The sequence below is a fragment of the Colius striatus genome, chromosome 2 (genome assembly GCF_028858725.1).
Source record: "Colius striatus isolate bColStr4 chromosome 2, bColStr4.1.hap1, whole genome shotgun sequence".
Taxonomy (NCBI): domain Eukaryota; kingdom Metazoa; phylum Chordata; class Aves; order Coliiformes; family Coliidae; genus Colius; species Colius striatus.
Window position 1 is genome coordinate 8,874,897 of NC_084760.1, and position 15,517 is coordinate 8,890,413.

Consider the following 15,517-nt stretch of genomic DNA (forward strand, 5'->3'; position numbering starts at 1 on the left):
TCTGCAGAGCTGCTCCCCAGCAGGTCAATCCCCAGCCTGTACAGGTGCATGGGGTTGCTCCTTCCCAGCTGCAGGACTGCACTTGTCCTTGTTTGAACCTCATGAGGTTCTATACTTCATAGATCACAGCCTAGGATCAGGTGCTTATTTCAAAACAAAAATGTCTATAAATGCCATATTTATCCTATAAGGAATATTACTTTAGTGATACATAGAAAAACCACTTTCAAGGGATCCAAACACTATCATTTATTCATCATCCCAACTTCAAGACAATGCACTTCATCTCTGAAATTCATCACCATACTGAGTACAGCAAACACTACAGCTAGATAAAATTGCACATTTTTGATAGCAGTGACACTACATGTTCATCCTAAAGCCCTCCCCCCACCCCCCGAAAAATAATCAACATTTCTTCAGCTACATGCTTATCCAGCCCCTTCTGGGATTGAAATCCAGCATCTCCATTTAGTCAGTCCTACTGAGAGGTTTAATGAAGTTTAGTGGGATGGACATGCTCCTGTGCCGACACCACATTCTTTGTTCTGTTCTAGTGGATTTATTTGCCCCTCTTCTTTTAGCTTCACCTGTCTAAAGTCCTCCCTGACTTCTTCAAGCAGACCTGGCTTGAAAATGACATCCAGCGCAGTCATGGCCAAAGCTTTTGCTGTGCGTAAAGCGTAGAACTGAGCATCCTGTGACCCTGCAGCAAGAAAGTCAGAGAAACTTAAGGTTAGATTACTAATATTAGACACAAGCCACTACCTTACCACTTAAGGCATATTCTACACAAGATTTTTCAAGTTTCTATTGCAAGAACAGTTTCTTAAGTCTATTCCCATGATGCACATCTATTTTCTGATGCCTCAAGGCAGATTTTCACACTCAGGTACCTCACTTTTTGCTACTGCTGGAAACAACTAAAACTGAGAACAGGAAAACAAGTGTGCACATGTTCCTTTTTAGAAAATTCAGAGGTTTATCTCTCTATTACCCTTCCAGAGTACTGTGCTTTACTCTTCTCTTTTGGCTCATGCTGGGAGTCCTGATTGATAGTAAGCTAAATATGAGCCAGCAATGTGCCCTCGTGGCCAAGAAGGCCAATGGCAGCCTGGGATGCATCAAGAAGAGTGTGGGCAGTAGGTCGAGGGAAGTTCTGCTCCCCCTTTACTCTGCCCTGGTGAGGCCTCATCTGGAGTCCTGTGTCCAGTTCTGGGCTCCCCAGATCAAGAGGGACAGGGAAGTGCTGGAGAGAGGCCAGCACAGGGGCACCAAGATGATCGAGGGACTGGAACATCTTTCATACAAGGAAAGGCTGCGGGAACTGGGGCTGTTTAGTCTAGAAAAGAGGAGACTGAGGGGGGGATCTTATTAACATTTATAAATATCTAAAGGGTGGGTTGTCAGGAGGTTGGGACATCCCTTTTTTCTATAGTAGCTAGCAACAGGACAAGGGGTAATGGGATGAAGTGGAACACAAAAAGTTCCACTTAAACATAAGAAAAAACTATTTCCCTGTGAGGGTGATGGAGCCCTGGCACAGGCTGCCCAGAGGGGTTGTGGAGGCTCCTTCCTTGGAGGTCTTCAAGACCCACCTGGACATGTTCCTATGTGACCCTGCTTCTGCTGGGGGATTGGACTAGATGATCTCTAAAGGTCCCTTCCAACCCTACCATTCTATGATTCTATGTTTACTGACTCTTGTGGATGTGTCGCTAGGGATAAATCCTTCTAATTTCTTCTGTCTAGGTGGTATTATCAGGCAGGTTTTTAATACAAGGAGTGGTCATACTTCCTACATACAGTTAAACACACAAAATCCACATTTTGGCAGCTTTGTCCTTGCAAATCTACAGTTGCAGAATCACAGAATCTCAAGGGCTGGAAGGGACCTTGAAAGATCACTTAGTCCAACTCCCCTGCCAGAGAATTCACCAAGTTAATTGCTTCAGGGCCCACATTCATCTCAGATCCTATCATGCTTGAAGAAAGCAACTTCATTTCTACACAGGTATTTACATGCAGCCACTTTCAGATCTAGTACTTCACACTTCTATACACTTACTCGACTGTAGCTTTGGATACCATAGAAGTATGTGAAAGCTTAAACCTCTGTAATTTGAAATACTAATCATTTCTAGACTGGCTGTAGTGAAGAGTCAGCAACCAGCCCCTACAACATATAAGGGTTTCATGTATCATAGAACCCCAGTGTGATCCCTTGTCAGAAACACAAACCTCTCACCCTTCTCATTTCCACTCACCTGCAGCTTCTGTGTACTGCTCAGTGTGATTCAATGCATCAGAGCCAATGTAGAAATAAGCATGAAGCCCAGGGACTACAAAGGTAACATTTCCAAAGTCTGTGGAACCTAGAAGGAGTAGAGGAATTTTCTTAATGAAGTGTTGAAGAGTGCTGAATGCTGTAAGAAAATGTATAATAGATATTATCTCCCGCCCATATCTAAAACAGAGTATCTTCTGCCCCAAGTACTATAATAAAACCATTTCTAATGAGTCATTACTCACACAAGTGTCCCATCACACAGGGAGATGTTTTCCCTAATTAGCCACCTTCAGATGCTGCTCTCCAGTGCAACTCTGATCAATAATCAGTTACTGGACTGCAAGGAAGATGTATCAGCACGTTCCTATTCTACTGACTGGTAACTTTTTACTAAGCATCTCCTGGTAAGAAACAGTTAATTCAGAAATAATGGAATCATGGAATGGTAGGGGTTGGAAGGGACCTTTACAGATCATCAAGTCCAACTCCCCTGCAGAAGCAGGTTCACCTAGATCAGGTCACAAGCTGCAAACCTTGAGGCAGTTCAGCCATTTTCCTGCCACTGCTCTTAGAACCAGACCAAATAACTCCCACTAGTGTGCAAATATTCAGCATTAGGCTGTGGAGCCTGAAGTAGGGCAAATCTATCTTTAAACAAGAGCAGATTGAAGACAATTATGTTTTCCTGTGCTTTTTGACTATTCTCAGTTATGGAAACCTTCACGCCACAATAACTCCTGAAATAACAAGACAGAACTAAACTCCAGACAAAACACTAGTGCTTTGTATGCTTAAATTTCTTGATAACAATGCTGCAGACTCTAGTGATGATTCTTTCATGCTTGACTAGCACTTTTAGTACATTAGTTAGTGATAGCACCCATCTCACAGTACTGCCTTATCTATTTAATGACTGCATCCAGAAGCAACAAATTCTTCATAGAAAAGTCATACAGGTCTGGAAGTACTTCCCGAGTGCTTTTTTCCCCACTCAAAGAATCCACTCAATATTTGTTTAAAGCTGGAGAAATCAACATACCAGTCACTGTGAAACTCAGATGCCAGAGGAAGCTTTGTTTACTAGTGAGGGACAAAAAGCCAGGGATGACCAACTGAGATCTCAACTGTTTTCAGGCCAATCAGAGCTGCAAGATTTCTTTAGCAATGGCATAAAAACCAATGAGAGTTTCAAGTGATGTGTAACACAGTAGGTAGCTTCTGAGGAGATACTGCTAATGCCTTAAGGCTTAATAATGGAATGACTGAAGGATATAGATGTTACTTGGATGCATACAGTCATTAGAAGTGAGTCCACAGAGCCTATATTATGTGATCAAAGACAACAAGACTAGCTTGCCATTTGCTCTGCCTACAAACAGAAGCAGCAAGGCTTGTCCCAAACCATGATCTTTGCCCATAAATCCAGTCTGCATTCAAAGAAAATCCAACCGTTAGGACAGCAACAGGTTATTTTCATTTTCAGTGGTCTATACTATTGACCCATTCTTTGGTCAGTCTGGAAAGACAAACCAGAAGTCTAGAATGCCTGCCTACTCCAGACTAAGCCAGGAGCTCTAAACTTGCCAAGTCCTAATACATAAAACTGCTAGAAAGACTCTGTTGGCCTTTTTCCCTGCTGTCACTCAGCAAATGAAGCATTAGATATTTCAGTGCATCCTACCTCTCAGGCATGTAACTCCACTTAAATTCCTATCAATATCTAATCTACTACCAGTTCACAAGTAATTTTTTCTCAGTGTTAGGGATTTAAATTTAGTATTTTCTAGTAAGATAGGGAGCTTACCAAGCCAAAATCCAGGCAGCTGTTAAAGTGTGACAGCTAAATCTTCCCCTCTGCCACAAAAGATCTTACAGTCTTTAGTAGCAATAACCTAGTGGCATGTTTAAAACAGACATTCCAATGTTTCTGCACAAACACCTGTATGCTTGCTCGAAAAGTACAGATTGGGATTACTTCTAGAAGCATAAATAATTGCATTTATCAATGCAATATACAGACCCCTAACTGCATTTATCAATGCAATATACAGACCCTTGCACTGTCTTCACTAGAATGGTACAGGGAACTCCATCCTCTCAAAACAAATGATCCTTAAGCTGAGACTGAAGCCTTTTCAAGTCACTGAACACATCATGGAAGTCAGTATTACCACAAACATGAATGGAAGGGAAAATACAAGAGAGCCCAGGAAGCATTTCTACACAGTCCCAAGCTTCAAAAGTAGTACTTTCAAAACATACCACCTCTTTAAGATAATCTGTATCAGGCTTGTGCACAGGAAGTTAATGAATCCCATGAATGCTAAACACTTCACAGTGTGGATGTCTCAGCTAAGGCATGCTAAGCTAAGCCATCTCCCTGGAAGGCTGGGGATATCCCATAGCAGAGGTACCCTACCAGCAGGAGGAACAGGCGATGGCACCTGGTCAAAGCTAGCTCAGACTGACATTCTTTCCCTCACCCTGGCTGTGTGCCAGGTGGGTGGAGCATGCCCAAGGCACACAGGAGGCAGTGCCTAGGATGGACTAGGAGCTCTTGGTGACACTTAGCTGCCTGGAGCGATACCTGGAAGCAGACCGATACTAATACCCATGTAGAGGTGGCAGCGAGTACACTCATCTCTTAACGACTTTTCTGTTGCACAGACATGGAGAAGCAACTGAGCTATCTTCCTTCCCTTTCAACAGAAGAAACTGACATCCTAAAAGAAAACATTGAAAACCACATGAAAACTAAACAGAAACAGAGGTCTTGAAAAAGATGAGACAAAACACTTCAACCTCCCCCCAAGAACAGGGTAGCATACAAAATCCCACTCCTACGTCTCTGGAGACTGTGCTTTATCCTGAATCTCCACTGCAAATGTTCAGAGCAGCTGTGGAAAGAAAATTCAGTAAAGCCCACTAGTGTGAAATTACAACCAATCGCTCAAGCACATTTTGACATTTGACAAGCCACTTAAGAACAGGCCAGGAATAGGAAGAGTTTCAGGTTAACTTAAGAGTAAACATTTAGCATATCATGTAACTTATGTATAAAAGCACTACCACAATTACATGTCTGTACTAAGTTCATTCGAAGTCATCTGAATCAGTAAGGCCACCAACTATTCATGATCTTCACCTTTAATACCATGGTTTGAAGGAAGCAACTAGCACAGCTTCAGAAACATTCCAAGTACACTTCCTCAGTCCCTTTCCTAGGCTACATGAGTGAAGCAGCAAATCTTACTTGCACTACACTGAAGAAGAAAGAAAACTGTCTTTAGCTGTAACTTGTTTTTTTACATCCAAGACAATGAACCAAGTGCAGAAAACATGATACTGTTGCTTTAATTTGGAAGGGAAGAAAAAGTAGAAACAGAATGCCATTAAATATGCTACCTCCTCCTCCCAAAAAAAGCCCTGAAGTTTGTAGAACTGTCCCCAACTTCTGCCTGAAGATAATCTGCTTTTAACATAGAGAAGATTAATACCACAATCAAATTAACTAGAATATTTTTTTTACTGAGAGCAACCTTTTCCTTCTGACCAGAGAGAAAAAAATATCTTTCACATAAGTGGAGTGAAAACATTTACATATACAGTTATGATCAGTAGCAAAGTCTGTAAAGTATCATCACCAGCTGAGACTTGATCAGAGCTCCTGTAGGAAGAGTCTGAAAACTGTTAAGGGTACCCAAACACCCAAATCACACTAAGCATTCATGAATTCACATTCCTATTACTATATATTCTGAGAGACCAAGAAAGTGAAATAGTTTGAGACATAGTCAAGAACCCAGAAGAGAAAACAGCGCTCTTTGGAAAACTAATCATTTGAATTTGTGAACTAAAATTAGAGGCACAGAATTACCTGTTAATGGAGAGAGGTTTAAATGGGGGTTACTGAGATGCCTTAACCTCCACTTACTCTCTTAAAAACCTCCCTCAAATATCAGTTAGATGCTAGGAAATTTCTTTACATGTAAGCTTAGAAAATATTATCAAAAAAGGCTCCCAAAAAACTAAGTCTCGTCTCCATTTAAAAGCAGGATTCTGTACTTCAAAGCAACAGAATGAGCCACAATTCATTACACATGCTTATGTTTTCAGTAAGGTTATTAGCTTTCCATCCTTCCATCTCTCCTCCCAAATTCTTTATTGCTTGAAATGGTTTCAGAGCTATTACCAGGAAATACTTGCTGCTTTTCATACCTGGTGGGAAAATGTCTCACTTTCTACAACCAATACAACACAGGCCAGAGGTATGATCAGAACCTCAACTTTCTAATTTGAGCTTCTTTCTTCTGATCAAACTGTGTTTAACCTCACTCTAGTCCATTCTTTTATACACTTAAGCTTAAGGCTGATCAACTCTTAAGTCATAACAAAAAACCCAGATGGAGTTACCTGACAAACCATTCAAGATAAGGTCTTCTGATATAAATTCTATTCCAAGTTTCCTTCCATTCTCCTTGTAAGCTTTCTGCAGGCTCTTATTTGGAAGCACATTGTAGTAATCATTTTTACCACCTTTTATTTCCACCTAGACAAAAAAAAACCCAACCCAAATGATTAGAATTGTTTTCCCCAGCTTGAGCCAGTTTAATGTGAACAATTTAAAGAGCAAAAAAAATATATATAACTACATGCCCCTGTCAAACTTTGCACTTATGTCCCTTTTTCTTTCAAACATACAACATCCTGCCAAATATTTCCCTTGATCAAAACACAGCTGGTGTTTTGTCAAGCTTGCACTAAACAGCTGAATTCCAGAAGCATCGATTTCATGGATCACATGTCCAAACACAAGGAAAAGAATCTTTCTTGTCAGCATCTCAGGATTTCCACTGCATGTACTATTAAGCCTCTGTGTCTTTCACCAAAGTCTATTTATTACCCTTCAGAACACATTCAATAAGTACAGATCCATTCACAAATGGCAATCAATACTTACACTATTACTGTTTTCATATCTTTACTATTGATTCAGATAACTCCTGAGAGACCACATCTGGTGTGCTGCATTCAGATTTGTGCTCCTCAATTCAAGACTGGAGCTCATCCAGGGAAAAGCTACTAAGAATATTAGTGTGTGGAGAACATGACATACAAGGAATCTGATCTATGAGAACCTGCTTCTGCAGGGGGGTTGGACTAGATGATCTCTAAAGGTCCCTTCCAACCCTACCTTCTATGATTCTATGATTCGCTGGAGGAACTCAATTTGTTGAGCCTTCAGAAAAGGGGGTTTGGGAGAGATCACTGTCTGCAGTTATCATACAGGAAGGGTACAGAGAAGATAGAACCAGACATCTCAGGGATGCTCAGTGATATGACCAGAGGCAATCAAGGAAATTCCTATTAGATACAACAGAATCACAGAATGGCTGAAGTTGGAAAGCACCTCTGGAGGTCATCTTGTGCCTTGCTCAAGCAGGGCACCTAGAGCTGGTTGCCTAGGGCCATATTAAAGTAGCTTTTGAATATCTCCAAGGATGGAAACACTGCAGTCTCTCCAGGCAACCTGTTAAAGTGCTCAGTCATCAGAACATAAACATCAGGAAGAACCATATGGGTACACACGGTGGATAAAGCACTTGAGAGAGGTTGTAGAATTTCATCCTTGGAGACACTCAGAAGTCCACATGGGACTGAGCAGTCTGCTCTGAACTAGATGACCATCCCAGTGTCTCCCAACCTAGATTCTTCTAGGATTCTGTGCCATTCTATTCATAAACCAGAAATTTCCTGCAGAGCACAAAGCAACAGAGGAGCAAAGAGTATCACGGTGAGTTTGCTTCAGCTGAATATCATACAGACAAATGCTGTAAACCTCAATTTTCTATTGTCCCCACCATATTTCCATTGTAACAAAAACACACAACCATGAAGACATTCTTACTTTGCATCCTGTGGCCAGTGCTGCAGATTTGAAGCAGTTCTCAACCTTCTCTGTCAGAACAGAAAGATCTTTCATTGAAGGGGCACGCAAGTAAAACTCCAGTTCAGTGTAAGAAGGGATGATGTTGGGTTTCACACCACCATTTTTTATTACACCTGCAGAAAGGGAACAGTCGTGTTATCAGTGTTAAATACACCTGATTGATCTTCAGTCCTGTCATAAAACTCCAGTAAGAACTAAATACACAAACAAAAAACCAATAAAACATCATCTGACCACGAAATACAAAGTCTCTTCATCAGGTCAGATCTTCAGCACAATTTTACTGCACTCTTTGGTTAAATATATAAATCTCAAGCCAAACCCAACTACCATTTGTAATTAATCCCTTGAAATTCAGTGCATCAGAGTTGTAGAGCAATCTGGCTGCCACTGAAAGAAAAAAACAACCTGTCAGAGGCTACCTTGAATGCCAACTTTTAAAGGTTTCTCAGACTAGAATACTTCAAATTTATTTTGCCAGCTTTGACAAAAGTTAAGTTGCATTTCTCAGCAATCATGGAATAATGTGTGTGTTGCAGTGCACAGAAAGTCTAAGACTCCTCAGACTAGTTCCTTAGAAGTATTGGAAACTATAATGTATATAGTTTTATTCAAATGTGAAGTTTGAGTTGAAAGTGTTTCCTCAAGGCAATGTGACAACTATGTAGTTTTCATTTATGGCATCAGAGGAATTAGACCATAATATTTAGATATTTCAACAACAAAACATTGCAGACCTCAATTCTACATTTCAGTGCATTAACAGCTAGATGCTTTCAACAGGCTCTTTGTTTCCCTGACCTCCTACCCTCAATTTAAACACTGGAATAAGATTTCTTTTCTATAGAACCTAAGAAATTATCTACCTTAAATGGAAATACTGCACAAAGTTATTGAGAAGCAGCACTACCAGGATGCAAACAGGCAGCAAATCTTTACCTTTGGTGCAGAAAACCTATTATGACCACAAACTCTCCCTCAAGTCAAACCTTTCCAGTCTCAAATGTGGTGAAAGTAAAGCAAGTGCCCAATTAGCCACTATCCGTACCAGTAAATAACAAAAAGGAGCAGCTGAGAGGCACAGACAAGAGGAACAGTCACAGGAATCAGCAAGTCAGCATGTAAGTAATCATGCAGATCTGCCTGTCAGCACAACACATCTGCTCAAAGCCAAGTAGTTTAATGAGTAAACAGCTTGGACTTTTGTCCAGCACATTTGTAAATGGAACTGGATAGAGTCTAACATTATGTCTGTACTTAGATTTCAAAGCAACTGCAATATGGACTGGTCAGCAGATCTAGCTTAAAAGTACACTGTCTGCATGCTACTAGTAGCATCCATTTGCCCTCTTTCCAGCTAGAATATTTTTACAACCCAACACAACTTTATGAATGAAAAAAAAATCTACAATCCTGTTTTTCAAGGGGGCAACATTTACTTCACTCAATAAGCAGGGAAAAGAACAAATAACCAGCAACTCAAACCAATAATGCTGAAGTACATTAAACACTGCTTAGAAGCTCTAGACTTCAGGTAATGGAAGTTATTTCAGGTTTTATTAGTGAGTTAACATTTATGACTTTTAGGATTACTTAGATCAGCCACTGCTGATACTGCAAGTCTACAACACAAGATCTCCAACACATTGTTATAAAGAAAGCATTTCTAAACCTCAATCTCATTCTAGTTGTTTGTATTTTGCTAAAACTATTTTAAATTTCCAGTGCAAAAGCAGGTTTGATAGCAGCTGTATCACAGTAATTAAGTTTTGCTATGGTTTAGGAAGTGTTACATCTAGGAGGTTTGTTTAGATACTCATTTTTTTGCCTACATTACCCCTGTAGCCTTCAGAAATTACGAAGAAAGCAGTATTCAGGTTTTTGTGCTTAGATTCAATAGAAGACTTCAGCAACTCCATCATTAAGGCTGCAACACGTGGGTTCCAGACACCAAAACCTCTTAAGTGTCTTGTTTCCTACAGAGCAATAGGATAGAGAGGCTACGCCTGCTGCCTGAAATTCATTTGGATGTGCTGCAGAGCAGAGCAGAGCTGCAGATATCATCTACAGTCAAAAGGCTTAGTGCTTCCAGATTCCAGCCAGATATCCTGGAGAGAAATACACACATATTTTACACAGCACAAACAGCCAAGGTAAATAATGGTTAGCTCTGAACTTCTGGAAGTGTTGTAAGCTCATGAGTATTCAAAATAAAGAGTTCTATATTCAAAAGTCCTGGAGAAATGGCAAAGCTTCTTAATTTCAACTTGGAAAAACTTGTTAGGTGTAATAAGCTTTAGAGGCTTCCACCTCAACTTCTGAAACTTTCTCACCATACCAAAAGAAATGGATGATGTTGGAGAATGAGTCAAGCTTAATATGCCTTATTGCAAAATGTCTTTTCTACTCCAAGGTCTACTAGACATTAAATATTACACTTCAGTGAATATGCAGTTTGGCTTCTAACCAGAACTGTAGGCTTCTGTCACCACTTGTTTTTTGTACTTCAGCAAATAAACTTCAGTCATTCTAGACCACTACACCTTTATAATAAAGGTCATCTAATTAATGAAATGTCTACTACCAAAGCGATGCAGTAAGTAATACTTCATTTGTCAGAAGCAAAGAAATCCAAGATCACATAGCAAAATAAACTTGGCGCTTTTTCTTTCTGAACTGGAACTTAAGTGCAAAGACTCAGAGCTGGTCTAGCCTCTGAGTACTGCCTCTGTCTAGGTACTGGTGTCCTCTCTTGAACCAGACCTATAAGCCTATTTTTAGCAGTTAGTTCTGGACACTGATGTAATTTTAAAGACTACAGACAAACTATTGAAATGAAGCAGTGCTATCTCATAGTATTTGAAGTGACTATACTATTTTAGTGCAATAATGCAACACTTTAAATGGTGGAATTGTCTAAGTTAGTATTTCAACAGCCTAAACTCTTATTTGCTGAACATTACATTTAATAAGGATCTCACCATGAACTCTCCAGGACGGTTTCATTTGCTGTCTTAAAACAGACAGATTGTTGTATGCAAGAACAGCAGCATCTAATGCATTAACTCCTTCCCAAGGATAAGCAGCAGCATGAGAAGCTTTTCCATAGTATTTCACAGTCACACTAGGAAATAAAAGGCATTGCTTATTTGTCTTTCATTCACTGCAGAAAAAAAACCCCTCTGAAATAAAAAGATCCTTTGTTCACACAAATATCTGCCCTAAGTTTTGTGCATTAGAGCACCAAATAATTCACTTGGCACTGCACTACTGCATCCACGAACTACCTTTGAGTGATGATGGAAGACTCCTAGAAAACCAATGAAGTGGAACCAAGACCCGGTCAGGCAAAGGAGTTACTGGTAACATAACACTATAGAGCCTTTTTCTGAGAGGTACAGGCTTCATGTATTAAATTCCTCAGGGGTTAGACTAGATGATCTTTCAAGGTCCCTTCCAATCCTTAAGATCCTGTGATTGTGTGATTCTCCAACATCTTTTTTTAAATTGCCTGACTGCTCTGAAACTTAAGATAAAACATTCTCCTCAGTGGATAATGAACCCTATTGTATGATTCAAATTTAGAAGTTGATTGTCCTAATTCTAGTCAAACAAATAAAATGTGTACAATATACAAGACACAGAATAGGTTGTGGTGTCTTCTTCTCTGGAGACATTAAAGAACCACCTGGATGAGTTCCTGTGTGACCTACTCTAGCTGGTCCTGCTCTGGCATGGGGGTTGGACTGGATGAGCTTTCGAGGTCCCTTCCAACCCTTGAGATTCTGTGATTAATAAGACCACAAACAATCCTGTCTAAACAAGTTTCAGAAGTGTAAAGGCATAGTCTAGTATAAAAATATGTAATATTTATATATTCTAATGCTATATAATAATATATAGCATTACTATGCTATAAGCAAGGATGTTCTTTCCCTGCAAACCTCACAGAAAGGCTTGCAACAAGGAAAAAATCCAGTGCAAAGGCCACCCTCCAACTTTGTAGACATCAAAATACTGCACTTAAACATATCCAGTAAGAATTCATGCCTTACTTCTTCTGAGGGCCATTTATATCAGCCTTATAAAATAATTCAATATTTCAATTGCTATGAAAACTCTATACACAAAAGGCAAATATAAATGTTAATGCCTCATGTAGTTGTAATTAATCTAATACACAAATATTAGGTTCTTATCAATAGTAGAGATTTCAAATAGATCTGTTCATATTCAATATCCATTCCTTTATATAGAAGGCCTCCACTTTCAAGCTCAAAGAGTTCTCCCTGCGCGGAGATACACAACCTGTCTCTCACCCAGCTAGGACCATCCTTCCTCGATGTCTTATACAAGTACCAATTTAGCAACTTAGCCTGATCTGACCCCTCATGCACTGAGCCATGTAACCACTTGTAAGTAACACCAGAACTTAGATACTGGATAGCAAAGAGACACAAGGAAGCATACTGTTGTAACAGAAAACATCTCCTGCCACTGCATGCAATCCTCTGAAGGGTGATTTCCAATTCTTACTGTGTCAAGAGGCAAACTGGGATGAACTCTGAAGGTTATAAGAACCAGTCAAGACTCCTTAGAAACTCAATAACAGAATATAGCAGAGCACTTGATAGGTAACAAAAACCAAGTCTGTTTTGCCATAAAGCATAAGAGTAACAGAAGCAAATTGTGCACCAGGAACAGCACTGACAAAGGCAAAATGGCTACGAAAGTCAAGCACATAGGAGCTGGAAGGTAGCACAACCAAGCTGAAGGCAGGTCTCTGTACATCAAGTCAAAAATGTTTGGAAAGACAATTTACTTAAATATTAAAGAATTTATCCCAAGACAGCCAAATGCAGCACTTCAAAAACCCTGTTGCACTGGAGGGAGGTTACTAGGGGAGTCTCTGCAGGGTAAGACCTTGGGATTGAGAATCATCTGTAACCGTGATGAAACACAGTAACAAAACCTGTTGACAGTCTTTTGGAACACTATAAAAGCAGAAGTTTGTACTAGCACAGGAAGAACAGCATGGCCTTTCAGAAGGGCAGAGAGCACAGAATGAAGTCCCAAAACATATTAGAAGATCACCTACTTCGGGATTAAGCACGTGTCTAACAGTTGATTGCTTGAAAAAGACTGAAAGGAATGCCCCAAACATATCAGTGGTCTCCAAAGTATGGAGATCTTATAGCCCCAGTATCAGTAGAAGAAGGTGTAAGGAAATCTCACCTTACAAATTCTGGTTATGCACATACAGCAAGGAGTACTTCAAATTAAGTTGCTCTATGTACAAACAAACAAGTGCTATCACTAGACAGAAGAGCCAATGAAAAGACAAGGTGTCATTTCCAAAGAGTTATACGGTCAGCTGGTACAAACAACAAACAAGAGTGAGGGTATGACTAGTGTCACACTTACATTGGGGGTAAACATGAAGGAAAGCCATGAACTACTTTGAATCAAAGAAGTTAATGTGAGAGTTGATATAAAATGGCCATGAAGACATTTAGGGTGAAAGTTAAGGATCCAAGTAGCAGTCAGGCTCAGCTGGGTGGCTCTTTAAAAGTGGGAGAGAAGACCTTAAACACTTTCAAAACTGAATAAAATGGGCATGGAGGACTACATGAGCTGGTGCCCAGGAAAGCAAGGAGCTATGATCCATGACTCTAATCAGCTGCATTTAGTAGTATTATCACAGGCATGTCTAAAAAGAAACACCTAGAAACATCAGAAGAATGGATTTTTCAGACACATGCAAGATTATCTCAGAGCACTCAGGGATCTTTAAGACTAGGCTGAAAACTGCACTTTAGCAGAACCGCTCTCTGTCCAGAGCAGCAAGCTGGCTCTTCAGCCGACCACACATACTTTGTCTGAAGGGCAGCTGCAATGTCCTCGGGCCTTGACTTCAGCCCTTTCTAAAGGCAACTCCCCTACTGAGGGAGACGAGGAAAAGCCAATAACGAGCCACCCACTTCCACCTGAACCTGCTCACTCACTCGTGCTCGGCCACATCGGGCAGGTAGGCTGCGTTTTCTTGCGAGGGGTGTGCCATAAACACTACATCCAGGCCGTCAAATGCTCCGGCGTTTATCAGGTCTATTTTGCCTCCACCTTGCTCTTCCGCAGGCGTCCCCAGCACCGTGATCTGCAGCACAACACCCAGAGAGAGAGAGAGAGTGAGGCGCGGAGGGGCCCCCAGGGGCCGAGGCCGCCGCGGCCGGCGGGGCTCTCACCTGGACGGCGACAGGAGCCGGCGGCGGCAGGCTCTCCAGCGCGGCCTTCAGCCCCAGCGCGGCGGCCGCTCCCACCTCGGCGATCAGGTTGTGGCCGCAGGCGTGGCCGATGCCGGGCAAGGCGTCGTACTCGCAGAGGAAGGCGACGCGGAGCGGGCCCGGGCCCGAGCCCTGCGGGGCGGCCGTGCCCCACTCGGCGCGGAACGCCGTGTCCAGCTTGTAGCGCGGCTGCACGGCCCAGGCTGCGCCCGGCAGCTCCCCGCTGGAGAAGAAGCGGGTCATGGTATCGTGCGCCCGGTGCTCCTCGTAGGCCAGCTCGGGCTGGCTCCAGATGTCGCGGCTGAGCGTCCCCAGCCGCCCCGCGTTCAGCTCCACGCACTCGCACGCCCGCTGCTTCAGCGTCTCCAGCTCTGGCGGAGCGGCGGCGGGGCCGCGCTGCGGCGCGTCCTGTGGCCCCATCAGGGAGCCCCGGTACCAGCAGCGACCCTCCCTCCCGCACCTGCCGCCGGCGTGTGAGGCACCGGCCGCCGCCGCCCCGTTTTATCGCCGCCTCGCTGCCGCGGGGCACGCTGGGAAGCGTAGTTCTCTTCCCCGGCACGGCCGGCAGGAAAAGCCCGGCTGCAACTACCCGCCCCAGAGCGCCCAGCGGGGCCGCGGCCAACGGGGTTCGCTGCCGGTCGCGGGGACCCTCAGCACAGGCAAAGCTCTGCCTCACTCCGAGAGGGATACTGAGGTGCTGGAGCGTGTCCTGAGACGGGCAGCGGAGCTGGGGAAGGATCTGGAGCACAAGCCTGATGAGGAGCGGCTGAGGGAGCTTGGGGGTGTTCAGCCCAGAGAGGAGGGCTGAGGGGAGACACGATCACTCTCCAACAACTACCTGACTGGTGGCTGTGGCGAGGTGGGGGTCGGGCTCTTCTCCCAAGTAACAAGCGATTAGACAAGAGAAAAGGGCCTCAAGTTGTGCCAAGGGAGGTTTAAGTTTGATATCAGGAAGACATTCTTCACCAAAAGGGTTGTCAAGCCCTGGCATAGGCT

At 42.5% G+C, this 15,517-nt stretch overlaps 1 protein-coding gene across 2 annotated transcripts; it reads right to left on the minus strand.

Annotated features, from left to right (window-relative positions):
• Nucleotides 1–234: 234 nt before the first annotated feature.
• PM20D2 (peptidase M20 domain containing 2) lies at nucleotides 235–15,014 on the minus strand. 2 transcript variants are annotated; one of them, XM_061990075.1, is made up of 7 exons: nucleotides 14,489–15,014; nucleotides 14,246–14,394; nucleotides 11,222–11,364; nucleotides 8,199–8,353; nucleotides 6,704–6,839; nucleotides 2,268–2,375; nucleotides 235–706 (listed from the first exon to the last, which is right to left on the minus strand). In XM_061990075.1, exons 1-7 carry the CDS (start codon nucleotides 14,939–14,941, stop codon nucleotides 504–506), a joined length of 1,347 nt encoding a protein of 448 aa, XP_061846059.1. In that variant the 5' UTR covers nucleotides 14,942–15,014; the 3' UTR covers nucleotides 235–503. The 2 variants fall into 2 exon arrangements, with proteins under 2 accessions (XP_061846059.1, XP_061846057.1); XM_061990073.1 differs by having other exon boundaries at nucleotides 14,483–15,014.
• Between the last annotated feature and the right edge of the window lie 503 nt (nucleotides 15,015–15,517).